The following is an 18,691-nucleotide window of genomic DNA, read 5'->3' as shown; positions in this document are numbered from 1 at the left end:
AAGCACGGCGTGCAAAAGATGATGAAAAAAGTACAACGGGAAAAGGTGGTGTTCCTCCTTTGCTTCCACGCAGCTCAATGCGCGCGAGACTTATTTGGCCCGACACCGGCACTTGCTGATCGGTGGGAAACCGTTTATATACCTCAGGAATTTTCCTCATAACTCTCCACACCTTGCCGAATGGGACGAGGAGGTTTGCGGGGGCGCTGCTGATAGAAGGAATTTTTATAAGCACGTTAAATCTTCATTACTCAGGCTGAACTGGTGCACGGACGATCGTTTATGTGTAGAATAAACCAACAACGGGATGTTTGATACATTTTGAAGGGTCTAGAAATGTGGTTGAGTTTCTTGAATTTTATTTATTTTGAAATTCTCAATTTGTGGATAATAAAGTACGCATCTTAAAAGATCGAAATTCAATGCCAAAGAAAACCTTTTCTGTTACCATTTGAGTGCTGTTATCCAAGAAAATATTCCTATAAACAAAATATATCCCTTTTTATTTATTTCTTAAAAACCAATCCCCGTGCTCCCCGAAACCTTTCTAAACCGCCCAATTAATGCCGACCGGCGTTTGAAAAATGGAATTCTGTTTCCTCGGAAAAGTAGTACAATTTATCACGGACAGTGATCTTCATTCACGGTAGGATGAAATGGAAAGTGAATCTTTCGGTGGTTCCAGAAACGAAGAAGCCCAGATCAGGAGTTGAAAAATGTGAAAACACAGCATGGTTGCGGCTAGGCAAACACATTGACGAACGAGAGAAAAGTGGGCCCAACTATCAGAAAAAGGCTGGAAAAACAGGGCAAGTTTGTTGTGGCGCGAACGAGAGGTGCTCAAAAAGAAAGAAAGTCGTGGTCGTTGAAATTATGTTTCACAAAATGCAGAACAAAACGGCAAAAAATAGAACATCTTAAATGAAAACAAACCACACGCACCGAATCTTACGTCAGCCGCCCCTGTCCATGATCGCGCCGCGTTTGTATGCGTTCCTCCGGCGTTCCGATCCGGGGTTTTGGAGTGTGTGTTGCGAGTTTTTTGGCTGCAAAAACACGCCAGCATCGTGCGGCTCGACCCGCTCCTCTGGCACGCGTTCGGCCTGGTAGCTCTTCCGTTATGTTGCTAAAATTAGAACCACACGCGAACCAACGATCTTGAATATTATGATCGCATATGCTTCGGAATTTCCACCGGCTCCGAGACATGGGAGTCGAAGGTGCGGGCGACCGACTCCAGGCGTCGCAGGTTCATTCTATGCCCAAACCGGAGCGGTCCCGAGGGCAATGGGGCGGAATGGGCGGGTGTGACGAGTCGGTAAGGCGCGAGCGGAAATAGCTGAATGACTACATCCGGGCACGATGTCGCTAGGGGCTGGAATTTCAGTTTTTAGCGCAAAAACGACGACAGCACTATTCGGCCATTTTTTAAAGATAAAATGTAGTCAAGTAAGATCTGCAGATCAGCAAGATCAAAGGTAAACATGTAAATATATATACTTTCGAATAAACTCATTCTCAAACTTTGAGGTATTGGAATTGCGTAAACCTATTTATTATTTTGAGGCGTAGCTTGTTCCAGAAAAATTACCATAGTATATTCCTCAAAAATAAAAAGAACTGATCTTTGAAAGGTTTTAATTCTACAAATTTAACACGTTGACTGCCACGTCACCCAAAAGTGGTGACAGCAGCAATTAGTTCTTAAAAGTTCTTAGGGAAGCTTAGTCTTTGCTTGACCTTCGAAAACCGTCGATTTAATGTTATAAACAAGTTTAATTCTTTATAAAAGATTGCGCTAAGAAAGTGTGCTAAAAACGCTTAGCAGTCAACTTGTTAAATATGAAAATTAATCTTAGGAAATCATCTATGTCATATTTAATTTATGCTTTTCTGATTGACAAGTGGTCCTAACGTTTAAATTATTTAAGCTGTACTCATATCCTTCAAACCAATCTCGCTAATGAAGCTGTAAGTATCATATTATACACACAAAACAATTACTCTTCCTATAATGTACCATGACATTTCTTAATCATGAAGACAGCACTTGCGAAATAAGATCCCCTGCTGCGGTTCATCCTTCTTCAAATTATTCCTTTGACATGCTGCAAAGTGGCAAGCGGTATCTACAATGTAGCACGAAATTGTTCCCACGTGCGATAGTAGATCGCTTCCCTTCGTTACCATTAGCGACCAGACACGACTTCTTCGGAAGGTGTGAGCACCGTGGCACCAAACCTTCTGGTCTTATCCTCCGAATGCAATCCACCCGAAAAGATGGGCAAGGCGCTGAAAACACTTGCAATGCTCTCGAGATCCTAGTGATTAGGATGACGATCGGATCCGATCCGAAATGACCGGCGGCCTGTGCCGGGACGGTGGCCACCGACGTTAAATTATATACCCCGTCAGCAACCGCTGCCAGAAACGCTCCGACTCTGTCAAATTGCACTAAATCTTCGTCGTTGGGTCCACAATCGGTCGGCATGGGTTGCGCGGGATGGCGCCCTGCAGTGGAAGGATAATAAATAAACACATGTTAATTAGCGTACTTATCTTGCGCGTGTGTGTGTGTATGTGTCCCCACGGTCCCAAGCTGCCCGGCGATCTTGACTGCACATGACAGCCGCGTTGATGTTGGCGATAAATCAAGACCGTGTCCAACACCACGTCCCCACGTCTCCTCCATCTGCAATGGTCGCATTTTATCACCGGCAATCTTCGCCCGTTGGTCCTCGAGGGCCCTTTGCCGACCGATCTAAGACAATGATCTTCAGCCCTACTGCTTGCTGGTTGCGACTCAGAATGCTCTTTAGTTTGTTTTTTTCTTTCACCTCGACGCGTGCCTTGGTGACAATTAAGACTGTCAATTAAAATTGCTCGCTTCAGGTCAGATTACGCGCGGGGTTTACTGAATGAATTTCGTACGCTGAAGTCGAAGTCGACGAGTTGGTTAATTTAGTCACCTCATCGATGTCCCGCAGTCGTCTTCGGCTTGTGGATGTTTATCACCATCGACCACTTGCTTCTTTATCGTGCTGCGTGGCGTCTTCGGTGGTATTTTCGCTCCTGTTGGTTAAACGTAAAGCGACCGACAGTGTCAATAAAACTGTAGTAAACACGGTACGACTGCAATTTTTTGTCGACGGCATCATTTCCGTTAACAACGATTTATTGTTATTGATGTAAAAGCAACCATCGGAGTGACAATTCAAATCACTATTAAATAAGATTAATTTGTCGATCGTTGATTATATTCATCAATGATACCGTTTATATTTCAAAGCATTAGGTATAAGTAACAGTTTGTTTTCAATTACGTAAATAGTGGCAATTAAATAAGGTTGACAATTGATCAAAGTGGATAAGAACTATTTAAAAATATATATTTTATAGTAAAACAGCGTAAATAATAATGCACAGCATAATGCTAAACATATCACAGGTCAAGTGTAAATTGATACATCTGTAAAAACAGTGAAAAAACAACCAACTGCTAAACTTCTTCATGCTCAATAAAAACGTAACCGCTCTTCAATTGATCCGACCATTCGAGGAACAGTAACAGAAAGTCAGCATTCAATCAAAACAATTACTGTATAAAATAAATCCACCATCGACCAATTGTACATATGCCTTTGTATAAATTGTTTTCAGGTCAGGGGGAGTATTTCAGATGCAGCAGTATTTCATAGTATCCCTGATGATACAACTAACTTGAGCGCGTTGCTTAATCTCTCGATCAAATGAAAAATTGTCATTCCTGAGAAAACCATCTCACAGGTAGTTATGCACCATTTTCGTTGCCTAATTTGTCGCTCGTTTGGATCGTGGTTCGATGCAGCGGTTCGGACTTGGGAATTCATAACCCGGCACCCTGCTCCATTTCCACTGCCGTTTATTCCACCATCTCTGCGTTTCTTAGAGGAATGCCTCCCAAAACCTCCCCGCTCAGGCCAGTTCATGGCGAACAGACAGGGCTGCGAGATCGCAACGCGATGTTCGCACCCGGAGTTGATTTTTGTGTATTTTTAGCGAAGTCCGCTAAGCGAACCGGACGCCAAGGAAGCCGTTTCGATTTGCTCCAATTTCGGACCGAGCATCACCGGCCCAGCTAGGATGGGTTTTCCTCCAGTGCGGGAAAACGAGTGGAAAAAAAGAAACCCCACGGTAGAAGTGAAAGTGAATCCCGAAGGAATTACCTAACTGCTCCTAGGGACGGGAACATAAAGCAAAATAACCCGCCAGCCTAACCAACCGCGAATGGGCAAAACGAAAATTTGGCGGCGGAAGTCTTCGGCCCATCTCGGGATGCGCTCGTTTCGCTCACTTGCACACCGCACCGGTTTGAGATCATTCGGGAGCCGTACGTGGGATGACGGAAACGTGGATGGACGCGCAAGGAGGTTATTTCATGGTTTATTTGAATTATGAGGTCGCCATTGCGCCGGCGCACTGCTTGCGGCGCGACTTTCTAAAGTAATGTTTATCCACCCTGGTTTTCCGCAATGCAGGAAACCCCCGGACGCTGTCGGTTCTATTCTCTCGTTATTTTAAAAATCCAAACGGTGTCGATGTTTTGCTGGTTGCTTGTACTCGCATCGGAAGGTGATTGTCATATGCCTTCCCTGTTAATTGCTTTTCATTTATGCCAAAATGAATATATATTTAACGGATACGACAATGTATTGCATGTTTTTCTAGATTATAATATAATATTCTCTACATCGTTGCCATTCAGATAGGTGTCTTAATGGGAGTCTTCGTCCAATCTTTATAATACAATCAATTGCTTGGGTATATTCACCATAACTGATATATTTGTAGCCTATATTTTATCAATTTGGTAATTTAAAAAAATGCGACTCTAACAGATTCAAACACAACATTCAAACTCGAAAACGAACAAACATTTAACGAAAAAAGAGCTTAGCCTAATTAGGCAAAATCAAATGAAAATAGGAGAAGATATGTTTGTTTTATAATACAATTTTTCAAATGAACACCTGAGATTAGGTATAAAGTAATTCAAATCAACATTTTTCCTTGATGTTCCTAGAATAAAATTCACGCTTTTAGAATAAGACGAAATTCCTTATTTGTCACTTGTTATTTAAGAATTCAGAATAAAACCCACTGCTACAGATTTTCAACTATTCGATTATCCCCTAACAATGTAGACACGGTTCTTGAACACACGATGTCAGCTCGTTGTGATCGGCAATCGTTCAATTGGTCAATTTATCGAACTAATTGGTCGCAACCGAAGCGAGTGCAGAGAGTGCAACTTGCATGTGCATTAGATTGCTTCAGCGTTGCAGTATCGATCGTTGCTTCATCGCGAAATCGAGTGAAAGTGTCTGCGGTTCTTTCCCTATCATGTATCGAGCGATAGTTTTGGCATTCCTAGTGTCAACGATTTGTAAGAGCTTTTTGTGAACATTTGTGGAATCATTATTTTCAAAATCTTTGTTATTCACCGCCACACCGTCCTTGCAGCGCCGGCCAAAGGAGCAACGACATTCCAGCAATACGTCGAGCTTATGTTTCAGTTTGATGACGTTTTCGAGCTGCTTTGCCTGGAGAAGACGAACGACACGGGCGAAGCGGAACGAATGGTGGCGGCCAACGTGGCTCTGCAGAACTGCGTTAACCGCCATCACGATCCACAAAACTTTACCAACGGCCTCGACGGGCTGACGGAGGAAAATCGGAAAGAGTTTATTAACTAGTAGGTCACATTTTTTGCATCATCTTTATGAGGCTAGCAAACTCTTTTATTTCACTCGTTCCTTTTATAATCCCAGCAACTGTGAGCAGTTTGAGGAAATCAAAAAGTGCTACGTTCCGTTTGCTCGTCAGCTGGAACGTTGCTTCGAACCCCAAGACATCAATATGGCCAAGACGCTAATCCTTCTCGAGCAAGAGTTTGCGTTCATATGCGAAGCCGATGGGGCTAACGTTGTGCCCTTGGGTCAGTCCAACTATTCATATTGCGCCGGAAATCTGCAAGAGCTGCTGCAAAACTGTTCCACGACCGATTGGAACCAGTTGCGTCACAAAACAATTGCAACACTGACAGAGAACGATTGTAGGTGAGTCTGGGAAAACATGACTGGACCAGAAGCAGTGCACTACACTTATCGGTTTTCTCTAAAGTTTATTTCACAGCCTAGCAATTTGCTTTCAGCAAAACATCAACAAATGTGGTGCACCGTTGTTCGCCAAGCTCTTTGATATACGATACAGAGCGATCGTCCGGCAAACAATGTGCAGAAAGAATGAAGGAAATGCAAGACAAAATCATTAAATTACATGGCTTATATGTTTAACGGTTCTTGAAATAAAATACTCTTAGGTCCCAGGTCAAAATAAAGTAATGAAAAATAAAATTTCCATGGGAGGTATTAGATCGAAGCATTATATTGAAAAACAGAAATGCAAACAGTTCAAAATAAACGAAACGCCTACGGTATGTTGTTCTTTGTTTGATCCCATGCCGAGAGCAAAGTGCTACGATAAGTTAAAACCAACAGCAAACTACAGCCGCTGGAGAACATCGAGTACTTTCCCTTCCCGGACCAAGAGCAACGTGCTTGGTGCTTATCCCCGCGCCAACAACGGAGCGATTGAGTTAAAAATAATTCAAGGTTCACCGCTTTGATGATGCTCCGTACCATCAGTCGAGGTCCCCCGGAATTTTTGTCGCGTTAATTTCATATCGATTGTATACCAAACGATGGAATCGGTTGCAGTGTAACAAAGCAAAATGTGTGGTTAGCAACGCAAGCGCCTCGATTGTGACGGTTTGCCATGGAATGGCTCATTGCGCATACGCTTCGTTTGGAGGATCAAATTTTGGTGCCGGATGTTCCACAGGTTGATCTTCTGTCAATATGATTGTTGATGTTGTACGCAGCATGAGCTACAACCGTTTTGCTGTGTTTAAACAAGAAAGAAAGAAGTAAAACTATGGTTTACCAAACCATGTTACAAAACCAAACACAAACCAGGCTTCTCAGTTTAAATAACATAACCTACAATATATATCAAAAGACTATTTTGTTGTTCATGGAATAAACGTACATCAATTAAGAAATTTTTAATACCAGTGGGCGAGAAGTTCATTTGTTTTCTTTATCAAAAGATAAATCTCATTTGTTTAACGTATTTCGAATATCGAAAAATATAATTGTTTCTTGAAATATTTCACATCGTCCTGTGAAATGTGTCACGATGCTGCTAGCGACACCTAGCTTAGGCTAGAATGCCAATTTAGGTTGAAAACAGTTGGTCTTCTGTTTTAATACTTTATTTTCTTTAAAAAAATACAATATGTTAATAAACTAAGTATTATCCATCCTTTTCTTTAAAGCGATAATATTGTTTGCTGAGTTCTTCATTTTTCAAGGATGTTACGTAATTTTTTAACCGACACGCTCTTCACAAACAGACATCGGTCAAACTGAAGCACCCAGATTAATCAACCATTGTTATCAGCAATTACAAATAAAATGTTCTCGAAAAACATCTTCCTATCACATTGTCTCTCATTTCTACACCTTTCACTTTTTAAGTCATCACCACACGGATCATCACAGTGCTCTTGAAAGTAAGGATTCAGACCACGGCCTGATATTGCATGTAAACAAAAATAAACCGCATCACAACACCGATAGGTAAACTACCTATTTACAACAATTGTTGCTATACTTTGCTCCTGAAAACACAACGATTTTGGTTATCAACTCCAGGTTTAAATATGTCAATAACCTCTAGCACAGTGCAACGTGAAAGGTTCTACTGATTCACTCTGATGCAAATATACCATGCCATTCACTTGTTTTACTCAAAACGCATTATTTTGCAAATGCAATTGTGCTCTCGTTTTTTTTTGTTGGAATTGACGAAAAATATATGGTGAGGTCTATCAATTCCATTCGCCAGCATCCACCCCATCCACGCAAATAACTATCAAAATTGTAAATGATTTGTGTACGCTGACGTCTTTCGCTCGGAAGCTGAAGTGTCTATCTCCGGTGACCAATGTTAGCCCTCTTCTTATCAGCATCAGTTCGAGAAATAAGTATAAAAAAGCGCCAAGAATGTTCAATGCAAAAGAATCCAGCGAAATCATAGCGAGCACATGGAGAGTGTACATTTGGCCCGAAAAAACTTGCTAATCAGTCTCGACTCATACTGATCGGGTCTCCCAGTTGGGTGTCTCCTTTTCCGTGGTCAACATCGTGGCACTGTCCCGCTGTGGCAGACCTGTGTACTCTACGACAATGCGTTCGTTTGCCGTACTTGTGCTGACAGTTTGTAGCCTGCTTTCGCACTGGGACTTTCTTCTGGCCATGGACAACCATCAGGCCTGGCAAGAGACAAAATGGACGACTATGAACCTGCTCGGTTCCCTTCCGGCAGAGCGGTTTGTGATCCTGGTTGGAACGAGCATAGCTGAAGGTAAGTGTTTGCTCGAATAAAGATCTTCAGAGACGTTGTTTAAATTCATTCTTATGCGCTTGTTCTAGGGTTTCAGAGCGCCTCACTCAACTAAGCAGACTAAAAGTTGTCGATTCTTGCAAATTAGAAAAAAAAATAATACATGTTTTTAACACCAAATATCATGCCACGTGTCAGTCAATGTCAGTGATGGTACCAAAATTTGACGAAACGGATTAAATCGGAGAGTTTCAACATCAACACAGAAACAGTGTACTCTAAAGTTTTGTTAAAGTACATTTGCAACAAGCTTCACGGCTACAAAAGTAGAAGTGAGATGGCTTCTTCAAAGACTGATTTATTTACAAACAAATAAAATGGAACCAACTGTACAAATATAAAAGACAATTAGTTTTTTTTTGTGATCTTAGTGGTGCATGCCATACACTAAGTAATATCTGCACTATTAGTTGAGATTAGACTAGTAAAGGCACTCAAGGATAATGCCACTAATACCGTGAAAAACAACGATGACTTCTGCTCGACCTAAACGACGATGTTGGTTCCAATTGTTTCGTGTGCCAACACAATGCATCATCATCATCATCATCGTCAGCCAGTTCCAGACGACAACAAGAGCGATCAACCGCCATGTGAAGGGAGCAAGGAAATAAAAATCCATTCCCGGTGTCCACAACACACAAATCCCTCCTCGTCTCAGCACAATGCCGTGCACGGCCGTGGCTGGAACTCCACTTCGTAAGGGTTATTACTTCACGAGTGGCCACTTAGCTATTTAATTTTGTTTCCATTTATTCAATTCGCAATTCGCGACGCAACCTTCCCGGACGGGATTGAGTTAGATTTTGCTCCGCTTTCCAACTAGCCGAGATCGAGAAGATTTTTCCCTGACGTTGTCTCCCGCCGGGGCCAAGTGCCGCTACTCATCCCCGACCCCCTGCAGAAAAAAACTCGGCTGGTCCTGCTGTAAGGATTAACGGGAGACCAGCTCGCTTTAAGGGCCACCCTGCGGAGATCCTCCTTTTGCATCGCAGTGGATCGGCGGCTTCACTAGGTCGTTATTATTATGATTTTTATAACTATTACGATGATTTGTTTGTGTACGAGTCGCATTTGTTTGGCGGATTTTTCCACCACTTCACCGAAACGGCTGAAACGGGGTAGACAACAGTGACTGATGATGGAAATTGGAAGACTGTGAAAGAAATAAAACACAGCAGCGGAGAGCCACTTTTACTGGATTATGACGATCTTTTCGAGCGAGTTTCTTTTGTCCTAACGGTTTAGACAGATGGCAAATGCTTTAGTGTCTCGTTTTCGTACGGCAACAATTGGCTCACTTGAAAAATAGTTGATTCTCACCTAAAACTTACAAATAAATAACCCCTTATCGAAAAAATATTAAAATCTTGTGCAATAAAAATATACAGTAGAACATCTAAATGAATACGATAAATATGTTATCAAAATAAAAAGTTTGTAAAATATGACTTCACATTCAACTCCATTCGACTGTGTTCAACTTTAACTAATTAACCAAACTATATTCCAGAACAAAACTAGTTCGAATATTGTGACAACACGATATTGAACACCCAACCTCATTAGAAACTGTTAGAATGGATGCCAAATCGGCAAAATTCTCGTCTAATAGGCAATTAAACGTTTTGAACAAATAAACCCGTTTAACCCCTTTTTGTCAAAAACTGTCACAGCACCAAACTTCAAATTAAACGCCCAAGAAACCAATACCATCGATTTCACGTGTAGAATGTAGTCAAAATCTGGAAAAATCCCACCTAATTACCGAAACCTTCGACGCCCTTTCAATGCGACCCACTTTCGCGTTGTGTTTGTGTCGCCTTATGTCGGAACCCAAAAGACGGTAATTATATTTTCCCACTCTTTCGACCCAAAACATACTGCATTCAACATCATCATCATCATCATCATCATTCTGGCCCGGAGGCTATGTTTAGTTTCTAATGCAATGTTTACCCACATTTCTCGTATTAGCACTTCAGCAACCGAAGGCAGAAGCGTGTGGTGGATAAGCCAGCCAAGAGGACTAGCAGGCAAACGGAAGGATCTGCAAAGGATTGAGCGTCATTCGGAGAGTCCTTTTCTTCATCCCCAAAAATCCCTCCGAAGACGAGACCTCCTGCCGGGTGGCCGGGTTTCGAGAGCGAGAGATTGTTCGGCAGGCCCGCCAGTTAGCTCGACGTTGGTGTGTGGAAGAAAACTTACCTTGGCCCGCCTCCCGTCGATGCCCTCGAACCGAACAGGGGCCGCGGGTTCCGTTTCAATCTAAACCGAGTTTAATTGTAACAAAATCGACGTAGAGAAGTGTTTCTGAAACGAGCTCAAGAAGTGCGAAACCATTTGTGAGCTGCGGGGCATTTAATCGGTTGGTAAAATACATCGTACTCTCTTAGGGCTTTTATTAAAATTTAATATTAAAAATGATCCCTGGTGTGAGCGGTTCTATTGATACATACAACACACGAACAGATGGAAATATTTGTGGTGGAAAAGTAACGGGACAAAATTAATCCACATCTAGAAAAATAGAATGTGCAAAGAGAAGCTCATTGCTTTAATATTGAATGTAAAAATATTTCATGTTTTCTCACTTATAAGCATTACTATAAATGTAAGACATGCCAAAGTATTTCTTTAAAAGTATATCACAAACAAATTTAAAAAGTGAATCAATTTTTCATCGCCCATTTCAAGCGGTTTTTAATCTTCAACAAATTTTCCTTTCAACACTCCCGAACAAGAAGGAAATCACGTCCCAAGTATAGCTCCTCAAGGGCTAAAGAAATGCGGCACAGTAAAGATTAAACACAACAGACAAACAAACCAGCTCAAACAACAATCATCACCCAAGAGCACCTAAAGGACGGCACAAAAGAAACCGAGCACAAATCCGACCCCGAAGAGCCGGAAAATATTGTCAACCAAATGTCAGCGGGAGGGCGCCTCGTCGAGTCCGTATCCTGCCGAAAACGCACGGTCAAGCCGCGTTGATTACGCTTGATTAATTTCCACCCCGAAACCGTCCGGATTAATAAACCGGTGGTTCGCATTTCCGCCTTGTCGGTGCAAGCGTTGTTCCAGTCGAGCGATAAACGGAACACTCTGAATGGGCGGTGTTCGATTGGAATGATCGCTTCCGTTTTTCTTGGCCGTAGTTTTCTTCGGTGTCTTATTTTCCTGAGGTGTGTCTCAAGACGGCATAGGCAATGGAAGATTAATATGTGTTCGATTTAAACTGAATTTAATGATGCCACGCTGTTTCTTTCCTGGATTACTGGATTTTGATTAGCTTGGCGGAAAAAGCTGAAAGGCATTGCTATCTTCGCCCTTTCCTCTACTTTCCACTTCCTCTACAGCATCTGAATCCTTGCTAAAGCACGTGAAGGTTGCCTCTCTTTTGCTAAGAAATAGGCAAATTGCACTGCAACGCCTCCCGCCTTTTGCTCTCAACAGTATCAATTTCGCAACGTGCAATTGAGCGTAGCCGGAAACTGTTACGCCTGAACCGAGTTCCATTTGGAAAACAGACCCCGGCTGAGTCGCAATGATCAGTTGGCGACATTTTCCTTTAGGGTTTTAGAAGGCGTAGATGGGCGTTTTACAAGCGAAAAATGATCGAATCGCCGAAACCGATAATTGGCTGAGGTTGCAAGCTGATACTTTTTGCACTCGATCTCGACTCCCAGCAAACAGCCTGGCTTATGGAAAAGGACATTCGTCAAACGGGAACGGGCGGCACGGATACATTTCATAAAGTACCGATCTGATCGGAAGTTTAGCAAACGTTTCTACAGCTGCTTGTTTTCCTTATTTCACCTCGGACTGGACAACATGGGAGAAGGGAAAAGGCCCCGGGATCGGTCGATCGATTTTTCCCCGCAAGAAATCCGATGCTAATTCAAACATATCGTAAATCATACCGACAATTCCATCTAGGAACCACAAATCACATCAACACGCCGCCAGCAACACTCGAGGAGAGATAGAAACCACACAGCCGGCGACAAATACATACCAACACACACACTCAGCCACACGACCAGTGAGGTGAATAATGAAATTAATATTCCTCGCACGACTGATAAGCGACGAAATGTTGATGAAGCCAGCGTTGGGGGTGGCTCCAATTCTCCTCGCCGGCGCACAAACTCAGCCCTGCAGGTGTGACGGTTCGCAGGATAAATTACAATAAATATCCATATTAATAAAAAGCAAATTAAACCACCCACCGTGGGGCGGCAGTGGGTGGCCAGCATGAGAGGCGGATGGGACCGAGCCCGAAACGGAAAAAGGGTTGCCCTCGATGGCGATTATGATGGAGTGCTTATCGTCCGCACCGGACTGATAATGATCTCTTTGTCGGTGCAGTTGTTTTCAATTGGCAACAAACGGTGTGGACCATGTGAAGTGCTTTTCGAGGAAATGATTAAATGATAGCTGGTTAACGCGAAGCCAGCAGGGGCCAACGGTTGACCTGCACTTATGATTTTCTGACTCACGCGTGATACGTTCAGGATGCGTAGGGTTAATTTATCTGCTTATACCATGTACTTATGTCATGGATCGCTAGCAGTTTTGGTACAATTGTACATTGTTTTCTCTCAATTCTGATGCAATCTGTTTTTCAGGTGATACATTTACTTTTTGTACATCTTCCGTTTTTAAAGAGTTTTGAAGCTACTTTTACAACATTTCTGTTACCATATCTTGGCTTATATTATTTTTTGTACGTTGAGTTATGTTTGGTTTATGTTATGAGTTTAATAACATGTTTGTGATCATTTGTATCAATTTAAATTACTTTCTTTTATTACTTAATGTGTTAATATATATTTTATCAATGTTGTTCTATACTTAAAACAATGCACTTACACAGCACTTACACGATTGATTTTTTTAACACACTCACTTTTTAACATATTTTCGAAGATTTACCACAACTTTAATCTGATGCGGTTGGGTGTGATCCCTCGTAAGATATGTTCAATACTCATACGGCGAGGCGAGGTGTTGCAGACACTTTTCCTAAGTGGGTTATGGGTGTTGATTGCATAATGATCATCAAAAGATACAGATTTTGTCTTCTTATACACATTCGTGGAACATTGTTTCACCTGAGCTTGATACCGAGTACAGCAGTAGTCCTGCAGCCCGTGGCTTTGTCGCCAGCTTTGTAAACAAGATGAGCTGACATTGGTAGCGATGTTTCACACTGTATCTAACTTAATCGAAGCTTTCTCACGTTTCATATTTATTAAATAGCCTTTTTTGTGTGGCATTAAAAAATCAATCCAATGGAAAAAGACAACCTACAAGTGAAATTGAAAATAACTCACGAGGGATTTCAAATTGCGCTGGCCCTACATCTAGTATCAACTTCTCCGAAATAAACAAGTCTTTTGGGCTCATATCGTGGGAAAGTTATCGATCTATCGATGAACATTTGTAAACTCAATTTTATCCGTGGTTCGATTAGATGGTCTACAAATCTGGTGTAAAACACAACAGTTCACTGGCATCTTAACGGGTACTGACAAAATTACTCCATGTTCTGATTCAAACCTGATCGTTCTACTTCGACGCTCCATGCATACGATTCACGGTACGACCAGTTGTTTGTTGAGTCTGTGGGACTACTTGGATTTCTCCTTGGATTGGCCTTGATTACAAGGTACACATTAAAAAACCAGTTGTTTAGACACGCCACGCAGAAGCACCGTTGAGATGGTTTAAAAGGAACACGTGTCGAGACGTAGTTATAGAAGTATTGTCATTCTCGCCAGTGCTGATTGTGTTTCGAAAGACCAGTTCTTTAGAGCACCGGGAAGCATACAGTAAGATAAATAAATTAGTGTTCTGTAAGTCTGGATCGTCTACGTTGTCTTTTGAAAGCGAGCTCATTTTTGATCATTTGATCTCGTTCGTCGATTTCTTTCACAGCATGTTTTCTCTTTGGAGGCCTTACTCCTGATCCAGACTCCTATGCTCTGAATGCTACTGGGCTTACGAATGTCGGATGCAACCCACCTCCAATCACTGGAGGATTGGCTTGCAATGGGAAAAGTCCCGAAGTAGTACAGCTTCTCCTAGCAGACCGAGCTGCCATCTTGCGACTTTATAATGGCTACCGCAATATATTTTCCGCGGGAATCTTCGGAAATGATCCGGCCAATAGGATGTTCAAGCTGCAGTGGGACCCGAATTTAGCCAAACAGGCCGGTCACAATGCACGTTCTTGCGTCATCGTGAGAGATGCTTGTCAAAATACTGCACGTTATTCAAACGTTGGGCAGCTGGTAGCAAGTTACCATGGCACGACATCTGACATAGCAGGATATTCGACTGCAGGGAAAATTGGTGCTGTAATTGTCAATGGACTCAATTTCTCCCCCCTTTTCGATGGGAGTGCATCATTGAGCAGTTACTCGGCATCGTAAGTATTTTGAATTTGAAGACACAGTTATGTTCGTATGAAAACTCATGACCTTTATTCTTTTTATGTTCAGTACCAACACGGAAAACGAGGCAAATGTTGTGAACGATCGTTCAAAAAAGGTGGAATGTGCTCTAATTCAATGGACCGAGGGATACGAACTATACTTCTATCTGGTGTGCAACTTCTCAGCCAACGTCATCGAAGGCCAACCAATTTTCACAACTGCAGAAACCGGAGGCATGGGATGTGCAACCACAGACACAACATATCCAGCGCTTTGCCTAACCTAAAATTGTCAGGTGTCTACACGTGAACGACTAGAAAAAACATTCTTTATGTTTAAACTTGTCTGCCTTGTAATATTCTTTCAATTAAACCCTCCGAATATATATTAGGACATAAATTGTAATAACTTTATCAAAACAAGGCTTTCCATATCATTCATAATAATCATCATTCTAGAATAAACGGCAAGTATTAGGAACAAGAGATAAATATACTAGAGAAACTATGAGCATCATTTAATCTTTTAGATTGAAAACCTCTGAAACAACTGAAAACCCTGTCTTTGTAGAAAACACCCCAATTGCGTCCCTAAAAAGAAACACTCAACAACCAGCAAGTGTATAACACCTTCACACACCAACGTTTGGGGAGATTATTTGCAACCGTGAGAAAGAGCTAGAACGGTACTCGAGCCCATTAGCGGCTAATTATCCTTTCAAAGAGCGGCAAACACGCTTTGCAGTGCACTCTTTCCGACTAGAAGTGTACTGCTAAGAAAACATTTTGGTCCCTTCGGATGCTTTGAGGTTTGACGATACTTCAATCTCATCGCACGCACGACCAAGTGTAATAACATTACCGACACGCAAAAAAAAGGAAAGCCGATTCCAGTTTTGTTTTTCCCTTCGGTACACAAGCGCACAAGGAGCCCCAAAAGGATCATCGTTGGTACTTGACGGGATAAAATAACACGTCGAGCACAAAGTAACACACAAAGGTGGCGGCATCCGATCGCCTGGCCATGATCCCCGGCTATGAAAAACCGCACACAGCACCTCATATTCTTTATCAGTGCTTTTCTTTTCCACTCTCCTACTTTTGTCACCTAAAAAGGTGCCGAGAATCACACCATTCCCGAGCCGATACTTACCGGGGACAATCGGTACAAGTACTTTGAATTTCATCTATTATCCCGTCGAAAATTAGCCACCTCCTCCAGCAGGGCGATTGTTTGCGTATTTGGTTCTTAAAAACCCACTGCAAGGATACGGTTAAAAACTCGTCGCATCGAAACCAGGAAAGAATAACACTTCCCAGCATCCTAGACCATGCCGATGCGACCATGGCATGCCCTGATCTCAGGTACACGAAATCCATACCCCCTCTACTCACTCACGTCCCCTTTTTGGTTTGGCCGCAAACAAAACCTGCCGGCCCCGGGATTAGATGAGCTGGTCCACTGCAAATGGTCCGTCAGATTGTGGGAGAGAAATGCATGCAGTTTGCACCGAGCCATGAAATGATCGTACAGCGTTCGAGTGCAGTTTTTGTGCTTATTTATTTTACGCCCTTCCTTTCTCCATATCACTAGTACGGTTTTTACTTCGAGTGAAAAAAAAAACTGTCACTTCCATGGTTTTCGCACCTTCCACGTCGTTGGCTAATTGTCCATGATCCCGTGCCGGTGCCGAGGATTAAGACTATGAATTATCCGTTTTCAAGAGGAATACAACGCGTTTTACAATGAAAATTGATCAATCACGGTCGGCAGTGGGCACGATTTGACAAGTGATGAGCGTGTGAAAGTTGGGATTCTGAAACGCCTGAGGGAGAGATCCAGTTACAATCAATAAAAGTTTAATTTTCGGTGAGGTTAGAGTCACAAAAAAAGTTGAAATGAGGTTCGATACAGGGATTTTTCCTTTTAATATTAAAAATAAACTACACCTTGCTTCATGGTCGAATGATACAATAGCCTTTTGGGACATTTTTGACAATTTATTTCGGAATAAACTGAAAAATTTAACAATAATAATTCCACCGATTGCAGCAGCGCGTCATAAAAATATTAATAACTATAATTAAATTGTAAACTGATACCCGACTACACGGACAATACTCTTATGCATATGGTAATTAAAGAAAAATGTCCCGCTAACATCGCAGCATAATATCCCATTCATGGAAGTAAAAACGAGGCAAAACCTTACCCCAGCCAAACGTCATAAATGAACATTCACAAACAGCAGCCCAAGTGCCATTCACAATCGGCCAGCCAGAGTGTGTGTAGATTTATATTAATTTGTCCAAAGCCAAACAATGCTAGCCTAAAAAACATGAAGTGGGAAAGAAAGGACCCACTTTTCCAGCTGTTCATTTTCGTCCGACAAAACGGCCCATTTTCTGCAACGAATGCGGGTTTCACCCTTTTTCTTTCCTTTTTGTTACTCCCAGCAGGGTGAGTTCGTGTTTGCAGGGAGACCCCTCCGGAAGAGAAAGAGGGTTATTTTTCGGCATGTTAATACATCTAGTAGAGGTTCGCGTTTCGATGAACAATCAATTCGATTCGCTTTCCAATCGGTTACAGTCCACATGCACTCTTGGATCCTTCTGTTGGCATTTGTTTGCAATGGCAAAGCCAATGCTCCAAATGACTCGTTTCAGCTTAGTCGTGCTCTCGCAAATCTCGCTCGAGTGGATCGGATCAACGAACGTACACTTGACCGTGAGTATAAAATATGGCCAACGGACGGCCATCGGTAGTTAGTCGACAGTGCAACGCTCTACTTCCGCCAGTCGAGATGAACTTCCTATACAGCTCCATTCTGGTGCTTCTAGTCGTTAGCTTAGGCTACGCCCGCCTGATAGCACCTTCCCGGGCAGTACTCCCCCGTGTGGCGGAAGGAGAGGAAGCGAAACGTGGCCAGTTCCCGTACCAGGTGGCACTGACGCTGAAACGTCAAACAGTATGCGGTGGTGTGATGGTACACGAACGGTTCTTCCTAACCGCTGCGCACTGTTTCTTCAAGGGCGAGACTCCGTAAGTAGTCCAAAATGGCAAGATCCACCGCATTGATTATTAACTTACCTTTTCTCCTGGCCATGGGCAGAGTTCCGGTTGAAGAACTCAACGTGTTCTACGGCTCGGAGAAACTGTTCTCCGGTGGCAAGTACAACCGCGTCAAGACGGTCCACTTCCACGAGGAGTACGATCACGGCTTCAAGTACGATCTCGCCCTGGTGGAGGTGAAGCGTAAGTTTGAGTTCTCCTTCACCGCCCAACCGGTCGCGTTCGGGTTGGAAACGTTCGGTGAGTCGATGCCGGCCACCGTGTCCGGGTACGGCCGTGCCACGGTCGAAGGAAACATGATGTTCCGGCTGAAGTATGCCGAGTTGACGTCGCTATCGGACGCCGAATGCCGCGAAGCGACCGGAGACAACTACTACGAGGGAGTATTCTGCATGGACACGACCTCCGGTGCGGGGCTGTGTATGGTAAGCAAGGCGCTTCGCAGAAATACTTCCTTCGTTTGGAGTTAATCATATTTCTTTCCTCTCCAGGGTGACTACGGAGGACCAGCCGTGGCCAACCAGACGCTCGTCGGTGTCGGTAGCTACACCGTCGGAGGCAACTGTGGTGAGGGCCAACCGGACGTGTTCGTCGACGTTGGCCACTTCAGCTCGTGGGTGCAATCGAAACTAGAACCCGAAACGGAGGAATAAGTTGTCGTCTTGATA

The 18,691-nt window shown here is 42.9% G+C and overlaps 2 protein-coding genes across 2 annotated transcripts; both read left to right on the top strand.

Moving 5' to 3' along the window:
- The first annotated feature begins 5,382 nt into the window (after positions 1-5,382).
- On the top strand, positions 5,383-6,433 carry LOC131264881 (uncharacterized). Its single transcript, XM_058267148.1, has 4 exons — positions 5,383-5,425; positions 5,503-5,734; positions 5,811-6,098; positions 6,163-6,433. The coding sequence occupies exons 1-4, from the start codon at positions 5,383-5,385 to the stop codon at positions 6,311-6,313; spliced, it is 714 nt and encodes a 237-aa protein (XP_058123131.1). The 3' UTR covers positions 6,314-6,433.
- Positions 6,434-17,754: 11,321 nt separating this feature from the next.
- On the top strand, positions 17,755-18,676 carry LOC131264880 (serine protease SP24D-like). Its single transcript, XM_058267147.1, has 3 exons — positions 17,755-17,993; positions 18,064-18,448; positions 18,515-18,676. The coding sequence occupies exons 1-3, from the start codon at positions 17,755-17,757 to the stop codon at positions 18,674-18,676; spliced, it is 786 nt and encodes a 261-aa protein (XP_058123130.1).
- Positions 18,677-18,691: the final 15 nt, after the last annotated feature.

This window comes from Anopheles coustani, chromosome 2 (genome assembly GCF_943734705.1).
Source record: "Anopheles coustani chromosome 2, idAnoCousDA_361_x.2, whole genome shotgun sequence".
NCBI classification, from domain to species: domain Eukaryota; kingdom Metazoa; phylum Arthropoda; class Insecta; order Diptera; family Culicidae; genus Anopheles; species Anopheles coustani.
The sequence above is the reverse complement of the archived record's forward strand: the minus strand, read 5'-3'. Positions and strand labels throughout refer to the sequence as shown.

What these genes read in the sequence shown, in the direction of transcription:
- LOC131264881 (XM_058267148.1), top strand. Translation starts at nt 5,383, where the DNA reads ATGTATCGAGCGATAGTTTTGGCATTCCTAGTGTCAACGATTT. An exon ending in ATTCCTAGTGTCAACGATTT is followed by an intron (nt 5,426 to 5,502) that starts GTAAGAGCTTTT and finishes CCGTCCTTGCAG; the next exon opens with CGCCGGCCAAAGGAGCAACG. An exon ending in CTGACAGAGAACGATTGTAG is followed by an intron (nt 6,099 to 6,162) that starts GTGAGTCTGGGA and finishes TTTTCTCTAAAG; the next exon opens with TTTATTTCACAGCCTAGCAA.
- LOC131264880 (XM_058267147.1), top strand. Translation starts at nt 17,755, where the DNA reads ATGAACTTCCTATACAGCTCCATTCTGGTGCTTCTAGTCGTTAGCTTA. An exon ending in TTCTTCAAGGGCGAGACTCC is followed by an intron (nt 17,994 to 18,063) that starts GTAAGTAGTCCA and finishes GGCCATGGGCAG; the next exon opens with AGTTCCGGTTGAAGAACTCA. An exon ending in CCGGTGCGGGGCTGTGTATG is followed by an intron (nt 18,449 to 18,514) that starts GTAAGCAAGGCG and finishes TTTCCTCTCCAG; the next exon opens with GGTGACTACGGAGGACCAGC.